The sequence below is a fragment of the Musca domestica genome, unplaced genomic scaffold, assembly GCF_030504385.1.
Source record: "Musca domestica strain aabys unplaced genomic scaffold, Musca_domestica.polishedcontigs.V.1.1 29, whole genome shotgun sequence".
Lineage (NCBI taxonomy): Eukaryota > Metazoa > Arthropoda > Insecta > Diptera > Muscidae > Musca > Musca domestica.
The window spans coordinates 9,300,549-9,313,661 of record NW_026712296.1 but is presented as its reverse complement, the minus strand read 5'-3'; the positions used below and the strand labels follow the sequence as shown (position 1 = coordinate 9,313,661).

At 35.9% G+C, this 13,113-nt stretch overlaps 1 protein-coding gene across 1 annotated transcript in view; it reads left to right on the top strand.

Annotated features, from left to right (window-relative positions):
* LOC101889201 (homeobox protein araucan) overlaps window positions 1-13,113 on the top strand; it is a 63,853-nt gene that overhangs the window by 42,916 nt on the left and 7,824 nt on the right. Inside the window, exons 4-6 of the mRNA XM_059124450.1 lie at window positions 1,481-1,596; window positions 11,661-12,019; window positions 12,129-13,113. The exon at window positions 12,129-13,113 is cut by the window's right edge and continues 120 nt beyond it. Coding sequence (XP_058980433.1) covers window positions 1,481-1,596; window positions 11,661-12,019; window positions 12,129-13,113 — 1,460 coding nt within the window. The remainder of the gene's footprint in view (window positions 1-1,480; window positions 1,597-11,660; window positions 12,020-12,128) is intronic.

The following is a 13,113-nucleotide window of genomic DNA, read 5'->3' as shown; positions in this document are numbered from 1 at the left end:
TGAAATTAGTGATTCAGGTTGAGATAAAAAATGCAACAAAGTCAAATGCCATAATTTTTATTATTTTTTTTTTAATTTTATTGAATGAAAGCAAGAAATATCGAAAATAGCATCAAATTTTAAAAAAAGTTTAGATTTGTTCGAATTGGTCACCTTTGGCACGAATTACGGCCAATCTTCAAACGGCCAATGAAAGCGTCAAACGCTGCCCGAATGTTGCTCTGCGGTATTTTGGCCCATTCCCGGCGAAGCGCTTGCTTGAAGTGATCGACAGACACATGGTATTTTTTAGTGCCAACCTTGCTTTCCAAAATACTCCAGTCAATTTCAACGGCTTTATCCCGAGCTCATTTTTAAATATTTGCCGAATTTTGCGATATGTTCAGCTCACGAGCCATTGCTCGGCTACTGCGACGCGGTATATTAAAATTGGAAAATATATGTTTACAGTTTTGACAAGTAATTTTATTGTTTATTACAGTCAAAATCTGCCTTAATGCCTTGGTTTTTAGATCAAGTCCTAAATTTTAGAGCCGTAAATATACACAAAGGGACACCAGTATTTTGAGCCACATATCGCAGTATTTCATAAAGACAGCTTAGGATTACTTCAAGATTCCATGGCTTAAAATCTTCATATCATTCTAGTTTTGTATAGTCCTTAGAAAATGGTAACTCCCGGTTTGAAGTTTTTAAGATCTTTTTGAAAAAATTCTCAACAAAGGTCCACGTTGTGTTATGACTTTTCTATAAAGACACCTGTCCATTTAAGTTATTTAGAGGGTCTTGGTCATGTTACCCAATCTCATTGTGTAGAACATCTCTTCAGAGCAACTGATACGTATCAGTCAATCAGACATCACGCACATATTTATTTGTACATCAATGTATGTATGTGAACATTTATTCAATTCAGACATTCATCAGTATATATGTATTTATTGATGTTCCAATAAATACCTACATGATCACAATACATATGTATAAGCCTACATATTTATTAGCAGCCCAGATGATGTCTTCTAATTTGTTCGATGCTCCAAGTTCGATGCTGAGACAAATGTTTGCTGCTGTTGTTGTTATGCGATTATGAGACAGGCGACATGTTTACAAAATTATCGGTGACAAATGTTATTGAACATTTTTACCACATTTTTGTCTCGGAATATGTTTGTGTTGCTTGTTGAGTTGTTTTTTATATATTAATATTTATATATATGTATTGATACTATTTCGGTGAAGAAAAAACAAAATATTGTGGGAAAATTTCACAGATTCCATGTGTACCTGTTTGTCGTTATGTCTGTTTTAGTTGAATTAACACATGTTTATATTAATGCCATAAATAATGACATGAATTTTTAAATTAAGTGTTTTTTTTGTATTTTTCTGGTCTTTGTGGTCTGTGTGTGATTTATTTATGGTTTTGTCTTATGTCAAGTTTTCTTTATTTTTATTTGTTTCTTTATTTATTTTTCAGAGCAATCCCTATGGTCTGAAGGACACCACAACGGGTACCGATATGACAGCTTGGACATCGGCGGGTTTGCAGCCAACTACGGGGTATTATTCATATGATCCAATGTCTGCGTATGGGTGAGTGATAGTTTTCCCTCTTTGATATATCCAGTTGCCAAAACATAAGTATATTGTACTTTTAAGTGTTTATAATAAATTCACTTATTGGTCCCAATTTTGGTCAGCTAGCAACGTATTTTGTAAAACAAGTTAAGGCTGACAGTATATCGCAATCATCATATTTGGAGGTTAAAGTAGGCAAAAACTCAATTAGAGATTTAAGCCAAGATCTTATTTCGAAAAGAAAAAATCTCACTATTACACTGAAACCACAAACTTTAATAAATATGACTAATTGAAATTCTGTGTCAAAATTTGATTTTTTATTTTTAATTTAAGGAAGGCCATCTCTATGTCTGCCATAATCAAGATAATTTCAATGGTTATTTATGCAGTCTACGTTTTTTATGTCCTCCACAATAGTTATAAGTTTGCTATTTCATTTATAATTCCTCCAAATAAGAGTTTAGGACCCCACAGAGTATATATTTTTGGACAGCATATAGTCTTATTTAGCCATGTCTATTCGTCTGTGAAAATCACTCTAGCTCCCGAAGGGAATAAAGTGGGTTGAAGAAATTTTAATCTCATGTATTTTAGGTATGTAAAATTTTTGGTATTGGGTGTTTCAGCTAAATCCTTGAACCGAACATGCTGTAAATTGGCAAATTTAAGTTCGTAATGTAGACAAAACCTCCTTGCAAATATCCTTACGAGTCCAAATTTTCGATAAGACCTCATATAAAGCTATATTCCCATATTTGGTAATTAGATGTGTTTACTCACATTTTTGAACGGAGTTAACTCAAAATTGCCTCCACATTGTCCACATTTTTGTGAAGTCCCCATATGACTGTATCTAACAATAAGTCATATCACATTTTTCCACGAAATTGTTTCAAATTTGGAGTTCGTAATGGGTATCACCTCCATACAACGATACCTCGTTATACTAGGTATTTTGATGGAATGTTCTCATAATTAGTATTTGGAGTTTTAAATATGCATCGCTAGGGCAGATAATTGACTATGAAGGTTCACGTTTTTCATTTGACTGTACTACCCAATATTCGCTACTAAATGAGGCATTTTTTAATAGTTTTTGGCGGAGAGAACGAAAGTGATTTTTTATTTGATAAGGTTTTAGAAAAATTTCGAATTAAAAAAACTCTAAGTTAAATTGGCACAAATTCGGTAACCGCCTGATTTTCGATATTTCGAAGTATTCAATTCCAAAATCAATTCGATATAATCTAATATTTTGTTATACCCTATGTGTTTGATTGGACCAAAATTATGTAACACCTCCAAATATTGGTTTCCCACATAGGAAAGTACATATGAATCTTCCGAGCTGAGCCGATCTAGCTATGTATGTCCGTCTGTGATGTGTATATCCGTCTGTCCATGTTAATTTGTAATCACTCTACAGGTCTTCAGGAAATTTAGAATGGAGGTGGGACTAGGCCCAGAATAGAAGACTATTGCTTTTGGAGATGATCGCCAAATGTTTAGGGGTTGAAATGGACCAAATACTGAAAAAATGTCGGATTTTGCAGTAGCTATACAGGTCGCAATTATAGATCAATCGACGCGGAATTTCGCATGTAGCTAGAGTTTAGGGCGGGGAAGAAGCCTACCAATTTGGGTGGTCATCGGATAATATTTAGCGGGTAAAATAGTCCATATCTTTTGTGTTGAAAAAATTCAAAATTTTTCATTAAACCGCGAATATTTTAAATCCCGGCGAAATCACAAAGCCATGACAAGGTTACTTCTGACCTTTACATTGATGTTAACATCCAACAAAACGGATATATAGCAAAATATGTGCGATATATATGTTTATCAGAGAAGATAGGCTTGAAAAATCTCTTATATGTCGAGAACGGCTGAACTGATTTCGGCAGTTCTTAATTCAGAATGGCCTCTTGGCAGGAAAGTAAAACGTCTAAAAATATCGCATAAACATATCTCTCTAAAGATGAAAATATTGATTTTGTAAAATTTTCTCATATTTTTTCAATTTTGTCATATTTTTGGCATATTTTCATTTTGAATTAAACATTTGGTAATATTTCTACAGCTAACAAAACTAAATAGTTAGGATATCAGGATATCATATACAGATCGCATTTATGGCCCGATCCTTACGAAATTTTGCATGGGGATAAGATGAGGGTCAGAATAGAAGCCTACTCTTTTTGGAGATGATCGCCATATATTTAGGGGTTGAAATGGACCAAAGAAACTGCAAAATTGTCAGCAGGTCGTAATTATTGCCCGATCCTCACGCACATTTGAATGGGGGTTACCGGGCATTGCAAAAGCCAAGCAGTTTTAAATGGCCATCCAAAAATATTCAATGTGTGAAATAGTTTGCCAACTTTTGTAGACAAAATACGAAAATGTCCATTCCAGTGACTTCACTTCTGACTATTTCGTTAACGCTGATTTCGTTGAAGAATATAGTCAAATGTCTGTATCTCATATAGATGCGTTTCAGTCAAAAACCAATAATAAATGTTAATCCTTTGCCACTTCTGAGAGATTATAGGTCTTTGGGTAATATTGGTTCCAGATCTAGGAAGACCATTTACTTGCAACATCTACCAATAAATTGCTTTTGGAGATGATTGCAAAATATTTAATGGTTCAAATTAACCAAAAACAGAAATGTTTTTCCGATCACACAATTGAAGCTAATCGACACGCCTGTGAAGAGAGTTAAGGACAGGGAAGAATTCTAGCATTTTGGATGACCATTGGATTATATTTAGCTGTAAAATGGACTACAACAACTAACAGCGCGACGGAGTGGATAAATATTGGGCAAATTTCCCTGTTCAAAATGCTAAGGGTAATATCTGGGCAGTGCTCCGTGGCATAATTTTAGCCTTATGCTTTTTTTTGTGCAGTAAATATCTAAGAGTAGCGGGCATAAAAAGAATGCGCCTACGTATTTTCAATTTTTTTGGATTCTTTGGGGGTCAAAACCCTTCCGGTTTATGGTCTTTAATATAAGTATGATGTAAAGGACCCCCAATATAAAGTTACGATTGCTCATTTCAAAAAATGTCCTCTTTCATTAAATCTTACTTTTTCACATTTTTATAGAGTTGTGAAAATCTCTGTTGAAAAGCGCAAAATTATCTTTTTATGGTACCTGAAGAGGGGTTGTTGTTCATTTCTAACATTATTTTTAACTACCTTGCTATAATGTGAATGGAGAAATCATGAAACTATTATAAAATTGTCATTATAAAGCACTCCAAGTGAAACTAGATTGCATGTTTCATTTATAATGACAAGACATGTGTGTGAGGTGACAGTGCAGCTGAGGGGGTGGTCACCCGCACGTTGTTTGGACAATATCGCAGCAAATGATCATTGGCGAAAATAGTTTGAATATTTGTGAAATGACCCCTTAGCTACGCCTAGGGAATGAATAACGTCAATGGCAATGGTCAGTCAGTCAGCTAGCGTGCCCCATTATTGTGTTGACCATGTTGGCTGTTGGTTAGTTTGCCTGATAATTTAATTGTGGCAAAATATTGGCTTAACATCATTACGTACACGCACTGGCTAGCTGAAAAGTGTAAACAAAAAAAAGCCTGCCGACAGTGATCTACCAAAGTATGTTGATGGGTTTAATAATAATTAAAAATCGAAAAAATACAAATTTTTATTATTGAGAGTCGATTTAGTGAATTCTCAATTTATTTTCAAAATTAAAATGATTGCACAGAAAGAAAACATAGTTTTGACCTTTTACGCCCACAGACCACTGTTTAGGCATTTACACGCACATCGCGTCAGATTAAATTTGACCAATACAAATAAACTAACATGGCAGCAGTATGGCTTCACGTGTGTCTACCCTCGAAAGGGTAAGCAGACGGCTACCCAGATTCTAATTACTGTTATTGTGGATGAGAGCGTTTTTGTTATTGTTAGATATTATGCAAAAATATAAACAATAATAATGCGTACCTTTGACGTTGTACAAATAGAAACACATTGAAAACAAGAACAACAACGAAGCGCCAAAGAATTGTTCCTATTACAGTTCTTAAATATAGACAAGCGATTTTTGTCGGTGATTAAGCAAGTCACGACTTTGACTCAGCTTCTGCTTGGTCTTGGCCAAAAGCCTCAAATTACCGCCGTCTAAAACCGAACCTAAACAGGGAAATGTCTACAAAATAGGTTAAACAGGCTGCTGCAGTTGAGTTGTGTGTGAACAAGTATTTGTGATTTGTTAACAAGATTATGGTCCCCTGCTGCAATAACAAATGGAGAATACAGACAACAACAACAACAACAACAACAATAACATCAAAACTTGAGGTTGTTGTTACTATTTTTTTTCTCCATTACACAATTGCCACCCACTTTATGAATTGTTTTAACAACAGGCAGTTATTACATGTATTTTCTGTGGAATAAAAAGAAAGAAAAACAAATTATGGTTCGGCATGTAAGCCAACCAAGACTAACAATTAAAATGTTTCGCTTATGCACTGAGCTTAGACCGAAGACCGGCAGGCCAATCATTCTCTGGGCAATGCTGATTCGCCCGATTGCTGTTCACATTTTCTGACAAATGTTTGTGACACATGCGATATTTTTCGTCAAAGCGTTTCAGCGGTCAGCAATCATCATCATAATTGGCGTCAGTCAGGAGTATGGTTAGGTTACACAAGCAAAAAATACTAAAAAAAATGAAAACGAATCATTAGAGCCACAACAACATCATTCAACAATTTAGATTTTAGATTTTAAAGTTGGGAGTTGTACTCACACATAGAACTTGATTATAGACTAAACTTTTTGTTGTTGTTGATGTTGTAGATATTTAATTGTCACCGCCATTATTTTGTGAACAGAAATGAATTTTTGTTAGCTTTTAGCCGTAACAAAAATGCAACATGAGTTGTGTGTTTTCGAAGCTCTTTGCAAACAACTTTTCTAACAAAATCAACTGAAATCAAGGGGAGTATTTTTTTAAACAAACTTTACAAGTTTATCGCATTATATTGATTTTAATAAAACGCCAGTTGTTTATATGTTTTGTGAAAAAAAAACAAACTTTCAATGTTAATGGCGTTTAAAATGAAAATTTATAAACTTACAATGGCTTTAAGAAAATTCAATGATATCGGTATGGGGTGCGTATACATATTTTGCTCCAGATGGAAGCATTCATTATACGCAATGAAGGTTTATGTTGGTAGGGCAAACTTTGAACTGATTTTATGGTGATAGAGAACGGGAACGATAGAAAAATATAAAAACCTAGTGAAACTTAGGTTTGTCATATCATCTGACACAGAGAGTATTGGTATAAGGGAGAAAATATGAAAGCTTAGATCAATCTCTTTATTCAATTTCTTGAAATGAAAAATATGGCCACAACGCTCGTGTGCTACTCTGAGGCATGGACCCGAATCTATTGCGAAGAGCTTTTATACACCCTGAGAGAGAATGACCACATATTAACGACAAATGGGCTATAATTTTTAAAGAAAATAATTATTAATATTAAGACATAAAAAAACAAAAATTGGCGAAATAATAAGGAAAATATGACAAAAAAAAGTAAAAACAAGTAAACAAAGGCTATAGTCGTGCAGGGCCGAGAATGTGATACACTACAACACTACAATATGTTAGAAGCCCCCCTATGTCCAAATCCACTTTGAAAGATTTCGCTTTTGAAATTATGTCACGGAGCACTACCCAGATATTACCCTTAGCATTTTGACCAGGGACATTTGGCCAATATTTACGCACTCCGTCGTGCTATTAGTTTTTGAGGCCAATTTTACAGCTAAATATAATCCAATGGTCATCCAAAATACTAGAATATTGCGATCATCTCCAAAAGCAAGAGACCCCTCTGTATTTCTGAATTTAAACTCATATATATGATTTGCTTGTCTACGATATTTGGCTATATTCGTTAACGAAATCAGCATAAAAAACCTGTAAGTTATTTTTAGCATTTCGGTAGAAAATAAGTAGTGGTCCATTCTACCCGCTGTCCTAAACTCTATCTTCATATGAGATTTCGTGTCCTTTGGTTTCTGTTTTTACTCACAATCAGGAGTATTTTTAGTTGTTGGTCCATTTCAACCCCTAAATCTATTCCGGGCATCTTTGAAAACACTAGGCCCAGCCCTTTTGAGCCTAACCCTACCCTTGTGAAAATTTTCGTGAGAATCGGACGATAATTGCAATCTGTATATAAGAACCCCAGCCTGTGTTGTAAGGTGAAAAAATATTACAATGTATACTTCAATATTATGTCAAATTTAAAAAATAGCATGCGATAATAAATATGAAAAAATAAAAAATGTCACAAAATATATATTAACATCATTATTGACATCTTTTTATGCGTTTTTTTTAGATTTTATTCTTTTATGCCAAGAGGATATTCTGAATTGACAAACTTGTCAAAATTGGTTCAGCCATTTTTGAGATATAGGCATTTTAGTTAACATCGGGTATATATTTCGCTATATATATCCGATATATCTACATAACGGTCAGTATTGACCTGTTCGTCTATTTGTGATTTCGCTAGAATTAAAAAATATTCGCGGTTTAATAGAAAATTTGACTTTTTTTAACACAAATGTTATGGTCTATTTCACCCACTAAATACTACCGATGACCATGCGAATTGGAAGGCTTCTGCCCAGCCCTAAAGTCTAGCACCATCTAACTTCCGTGTCGATCGGTCTATAATTGTAATCTGTAGAGCAACTGCAAAGTCAGGAAATTTTTCATTTCAGGTCCATTTCAACCCTAACTAAATATCATGCGATCATCTCCAACAGCAATAGTCTTCTATTCTGGGCCCACCTCCATTCTAAATTTCGTGAAGACCTGTAGAGTGATTACAAATTAACATGGACAGACGGACGGAAGGACATACATAGCTAAATCGACTTAGCTCTGCGAGATAGGACGATCCATATATACATTCCTATGTGGGAAACCAATATTTGGAGGTGTTATATAATTTTTTACCCAATCATACTTATAATACCCTTGAAAGCGGGCATTACTCTTATAAAAGGGGATACACAAAAAATGGTCCCACATGACTCATTTTTATTAAAAGCAACAATTCTTGAGGTAATTAAGAGCTCTCTATAGAATTTTAAAGCACTATTTTAAATGTTACGAAATATGACCTATCATTTTGTCATCCCTTTGTGTGTAGTTAAGTATATATAAAGGCCCTAATTTAAGTTGGGCCTGAAAACCCGAAAAAATTGGGTTTGTGATTCTTAAACCGAACACTATCAAATCCACTTGGCGCTTCCCTTACCCCAAAATGGCGATTTTAGACTGACATTTAACATGTTTAAACCGAATTTTTAATATCCTCCATAATTTTGAAGGAACTTTGAAAATGGTTCTGCATATGCAATTTTTTCTGTCATCGGCTGTACGAAATTTGAGAGAATTCCGCTGAATAATGTCGCTAATGTCATCAAAATACCGAATATGGGGTGGTATCGTTATATGTGGCCTATATGAAGTCGAGGACCTATATGGAAAATTTTTCAGAGGTTTTAGTACCCATTGCGAGCTTCAAATACGCAAATAATGACCTTAAAATCATCAAAATACCGAATATCGAGAAGTACCTTTATATGGTGGCTATATGAAGGCGTGGACCTACATACGCAAATTTTTTTCATAGTCTGTTGTGCTCATTACGAACTTTAAATACGAAATTTGAAAAAATTCCGGTAAAAATGTAGATAAAATCATTAAAATACAGAATATCGGGAAGTAAACTTATATGGGGCTGTACGAACATGTGGACCTGCATACACACATTTTTGTCATAGGCTGTATACATTATAAACTTTAAATACGAAATTTGAAACAATCCCGGTCTATAATGTCTTCCATTATCATAAAAATACGGAATATTGGGAGGTACCATAACATAGGGGTCGTATAGCCCCTATGCGTAGACCTGGCTAAGTAGTTTTTTGTCATAGGTTGTAGTATCCATTAAAAAGTTCCGAAACGGAATTTTAAACAATTCCGGTATATAATGTAGCTAAAATCATCAAAATACCGTATATTCAAAGGTACCGTTGTATTGGGGGATATACGATATCAAAGACCTATATAGACATTTCTCTTTCAAGGGGTAACGAACTCCTTGTGTGGATTTTCAGACAATTCCATTGTACCGTTACATGGATGCCATATTAAAACATGGACCTATCACTCATAAAGAACTCCTTGCGTAGAAGTTCAGATGATTCCGTTGAAAAATGTGGCTAAAATCATCAAAATCGATATTCGGAAGTGTCTATATATGGGGCTATAGAAACACATGGACCTACATACACAAATTTTTCCCAGAGGCTGTAGTATACATTACGAACTGGGTTGTTCCGTTATATAAGGGCTATACGATATCGTGGACTGATATAGCCCATCTTCTAACTTGATCTGTCTGCAGACAGAAGACTGATCTGCGCAAAATTTTAGCTTATCTTAATTCGTTTTCATTTCAGGGTGATTACCACAAGCGGACGGATGGTTATGGCTAAATCAAAAATATATATTATTTGTTAGGTCTAAAATTATTATTTCGATGAGTTACAAACAGAATGAGGAAGGGAGAGAGGGTATAAAAATTTTGCACGAATTTCGAATATAAGGGTCCTTTAATTTGTGGATAAGGCTTTTTAAGGCCTTAAACAAAGTTGATTTAAAGCATTCTAGCCACAAATTTCACGACTTCAGCCCCATCCCTTCACCCAATATCAAAGAGTATCATTTATTACTTTTCGTACAATTATAGTACACATTTCCAAAAATACCTCTATGGGTCCAGGCAACACACGAAAAGCGATTCTAATATCAATTTTCAGATTTCAAACACTATCGGTACAAATTTGCACCAAATATATTAACATTTAGTACTTTTCGTGCACTTATAGTAAAAATTTCCGAAACCTCCTATTTATCACAAACCCACCACCAACAGGGATCTAAAAATAAAAATTTCAGCTTCATCCGTTCACCCTAAATTCAATTGATCCAAATTAGTACATTATGCACACTTAGTACACATTTCCAAACTACCTTCATGTATTAAACTTGCTTTCTAACCTTGATTCTCATACTAAAATTCAAGTTTTTTTACCTCTAATACCAAATGGTACCATTTCAGAACTTTTTGTAACCTTTAAGTTCGAATTTCCAAGAATCCTTTGGTACATCTATACTACACACCATCAGTACCTCTCATTCCAAATGGCTTTCCAAATTTCTAGCTGATTCCGTTTATCTAATACAAATTATTAAATTTTTAGTAGTTTTCGTACTTTTTTAGTGCGAATTTCTAAAAACTCAGTCACATTTACAGTTCCGTCTTAAATTTTTGTTGCAAATAATTTTCTCAATTATACACAACCAACAAAACATATATATTCCTTCATATACCAGCACAAATGCGGAAAAAACAATCTCAGCTAGAATAAATTGCTTACCGTTCACAACAATGCTGGGAACGTAGCGCAAACCGTATTGCAGTGGACACCATGAAACGCATAATAAGTGGGCAATGTCCTTGCTAAGGTTTGGCGTTAACATGACCGCATCATCGGCCATAAAAAGTGTGCGAAAATAAAGCGAACAACAAGGAACTCTGGAACGACAACATCTCCTCTGGTTTTACGAGATTGTTAAATTCCATGCACATACGTTGCGGTTCTTAAAGTTGTTGCTCCGATGGGATACGCCAACTAACGGAGAACGGAGAAATAACCATAAAAAATTCCATGAAAAATGAAGTGTGTAAAAACCGCTGGAAACAGCAAGAACAACAAGGCTGCGAAAGCTAATGTAAAAGGAATAAATAGATATGGTGTAGGGAAAAAAATCTCCGGCCATTGTAGATGAGGATAACGTGAGCAAAATGTTGGGAAAAAATTACTGAATATTAAATAAAAATGAAATTTAATTTAGGGAGATATTTCTTAAATTTACTATATTCGCTTTAAAAAATTAAGTATTTTTCCCTTAATTTGCAGGTATGGAGCATCTTATGATTTGGCAGCTCGACGCAAGAATGCCACACGTGAATCAACCGCTACTTTAAAGGCATGGTTAAATGAGCACAAGAAAAATCCCTATCCCACAAAGGGGGAGAAAATAATGCTGGCCATTATTACCAAAATGACTTTGACTCAGGTCTCCACCTGGTTTGCCAATGCCAGAAGGCGTCTGAAAAAGGAAAACAAAATGACTTGGGAGCCGAAAAATCGGACTGACGATGATGATGATGGCATTAATTCAGACGATGATAAAGATGACAAGGATGATGAGCCGGCTAAAGGACAACCCATGCATCCGGGAAATTCTCAAATGGGACAAATGGCGGGTAGAAAAGGTGAGTAAAAAAAAAGTAATAATAATCTTTATTCTAATGAAAGAAATTCTTCTTAAGAAACATTAAAACAAATAATACCACTTAAATTTTTTTGTTTGTCATTGTACAGATCTCGATAAACATGACTCTACCGACGATGAACACCAAATGAAGTCCCTAAATCATCCTGGAGATTTGCGTATGGGTTTGAACTTCCCTGGTTCTGGCTATACAGGATCCAATCATCCACACAGCTATCATCCATACCATCAACACCCGGCCTATTATCAGCATCAACAGTCAATGTTCTCCTCCAGCTATCCGCATGCCAGCGGCGAAAGCTTGATTGGCAAACACGATGTTAGCGATCCAAAAAACCCCATGAGCCGGGACTGTGGCGTACCAATTCCAGCCAGCAAGCCGAAAATCTGGAGTTTAGCCGACACAGTCGCCAGCAAAACACCACCACTACACTCGGCAGCCTATATGGCTCATCAGCAGCATCAGAGGCAAAATCTGCATCAGCAACAGCAAATGTCGCAGCAACAGTCGCATCCCATGCAACAGCTACAGCAAATGAGCAGTTTAATACCGGCAGTATCGCAAAATACCACCACCAACAACAACAACAGCAATATGATGAGTGGAAACTACAACACAAATCCCTATACACGGGGGCCCTCTACAGCTTACGAGAATTTTCTAGGGGCTATGGCTACCAACAATATGCCACCTTACAACAACAGCAACAACAATACGGCCAACAGCAGCAGTCTTCCTACTTCGAACAACAGTCACCACCACCACAACAGCAGTCCTCATCAGGCCAACTCTCAACAGCTTTCACCCAACACCCCGCCTACTACAACACAAGCCCCAAACGCCCATCATACCCAGCTACAGCAACGAGCACCCTCCACGACTCATCCGCGGGGGATGGGGTTTCCCGAAGCCCAACCAGATACTCCACCCCAAACTCCACCGAATATGAAAATGCCGAACGTCCAGTTGGCCACGAACCTCTTGCTTACCGCTACGCAAGCCCATATGACCGCTACCTGCCACAACATCAACAGTAGCCATCATCTGTCCAGCTCCAATCCTTATGGCCTCGG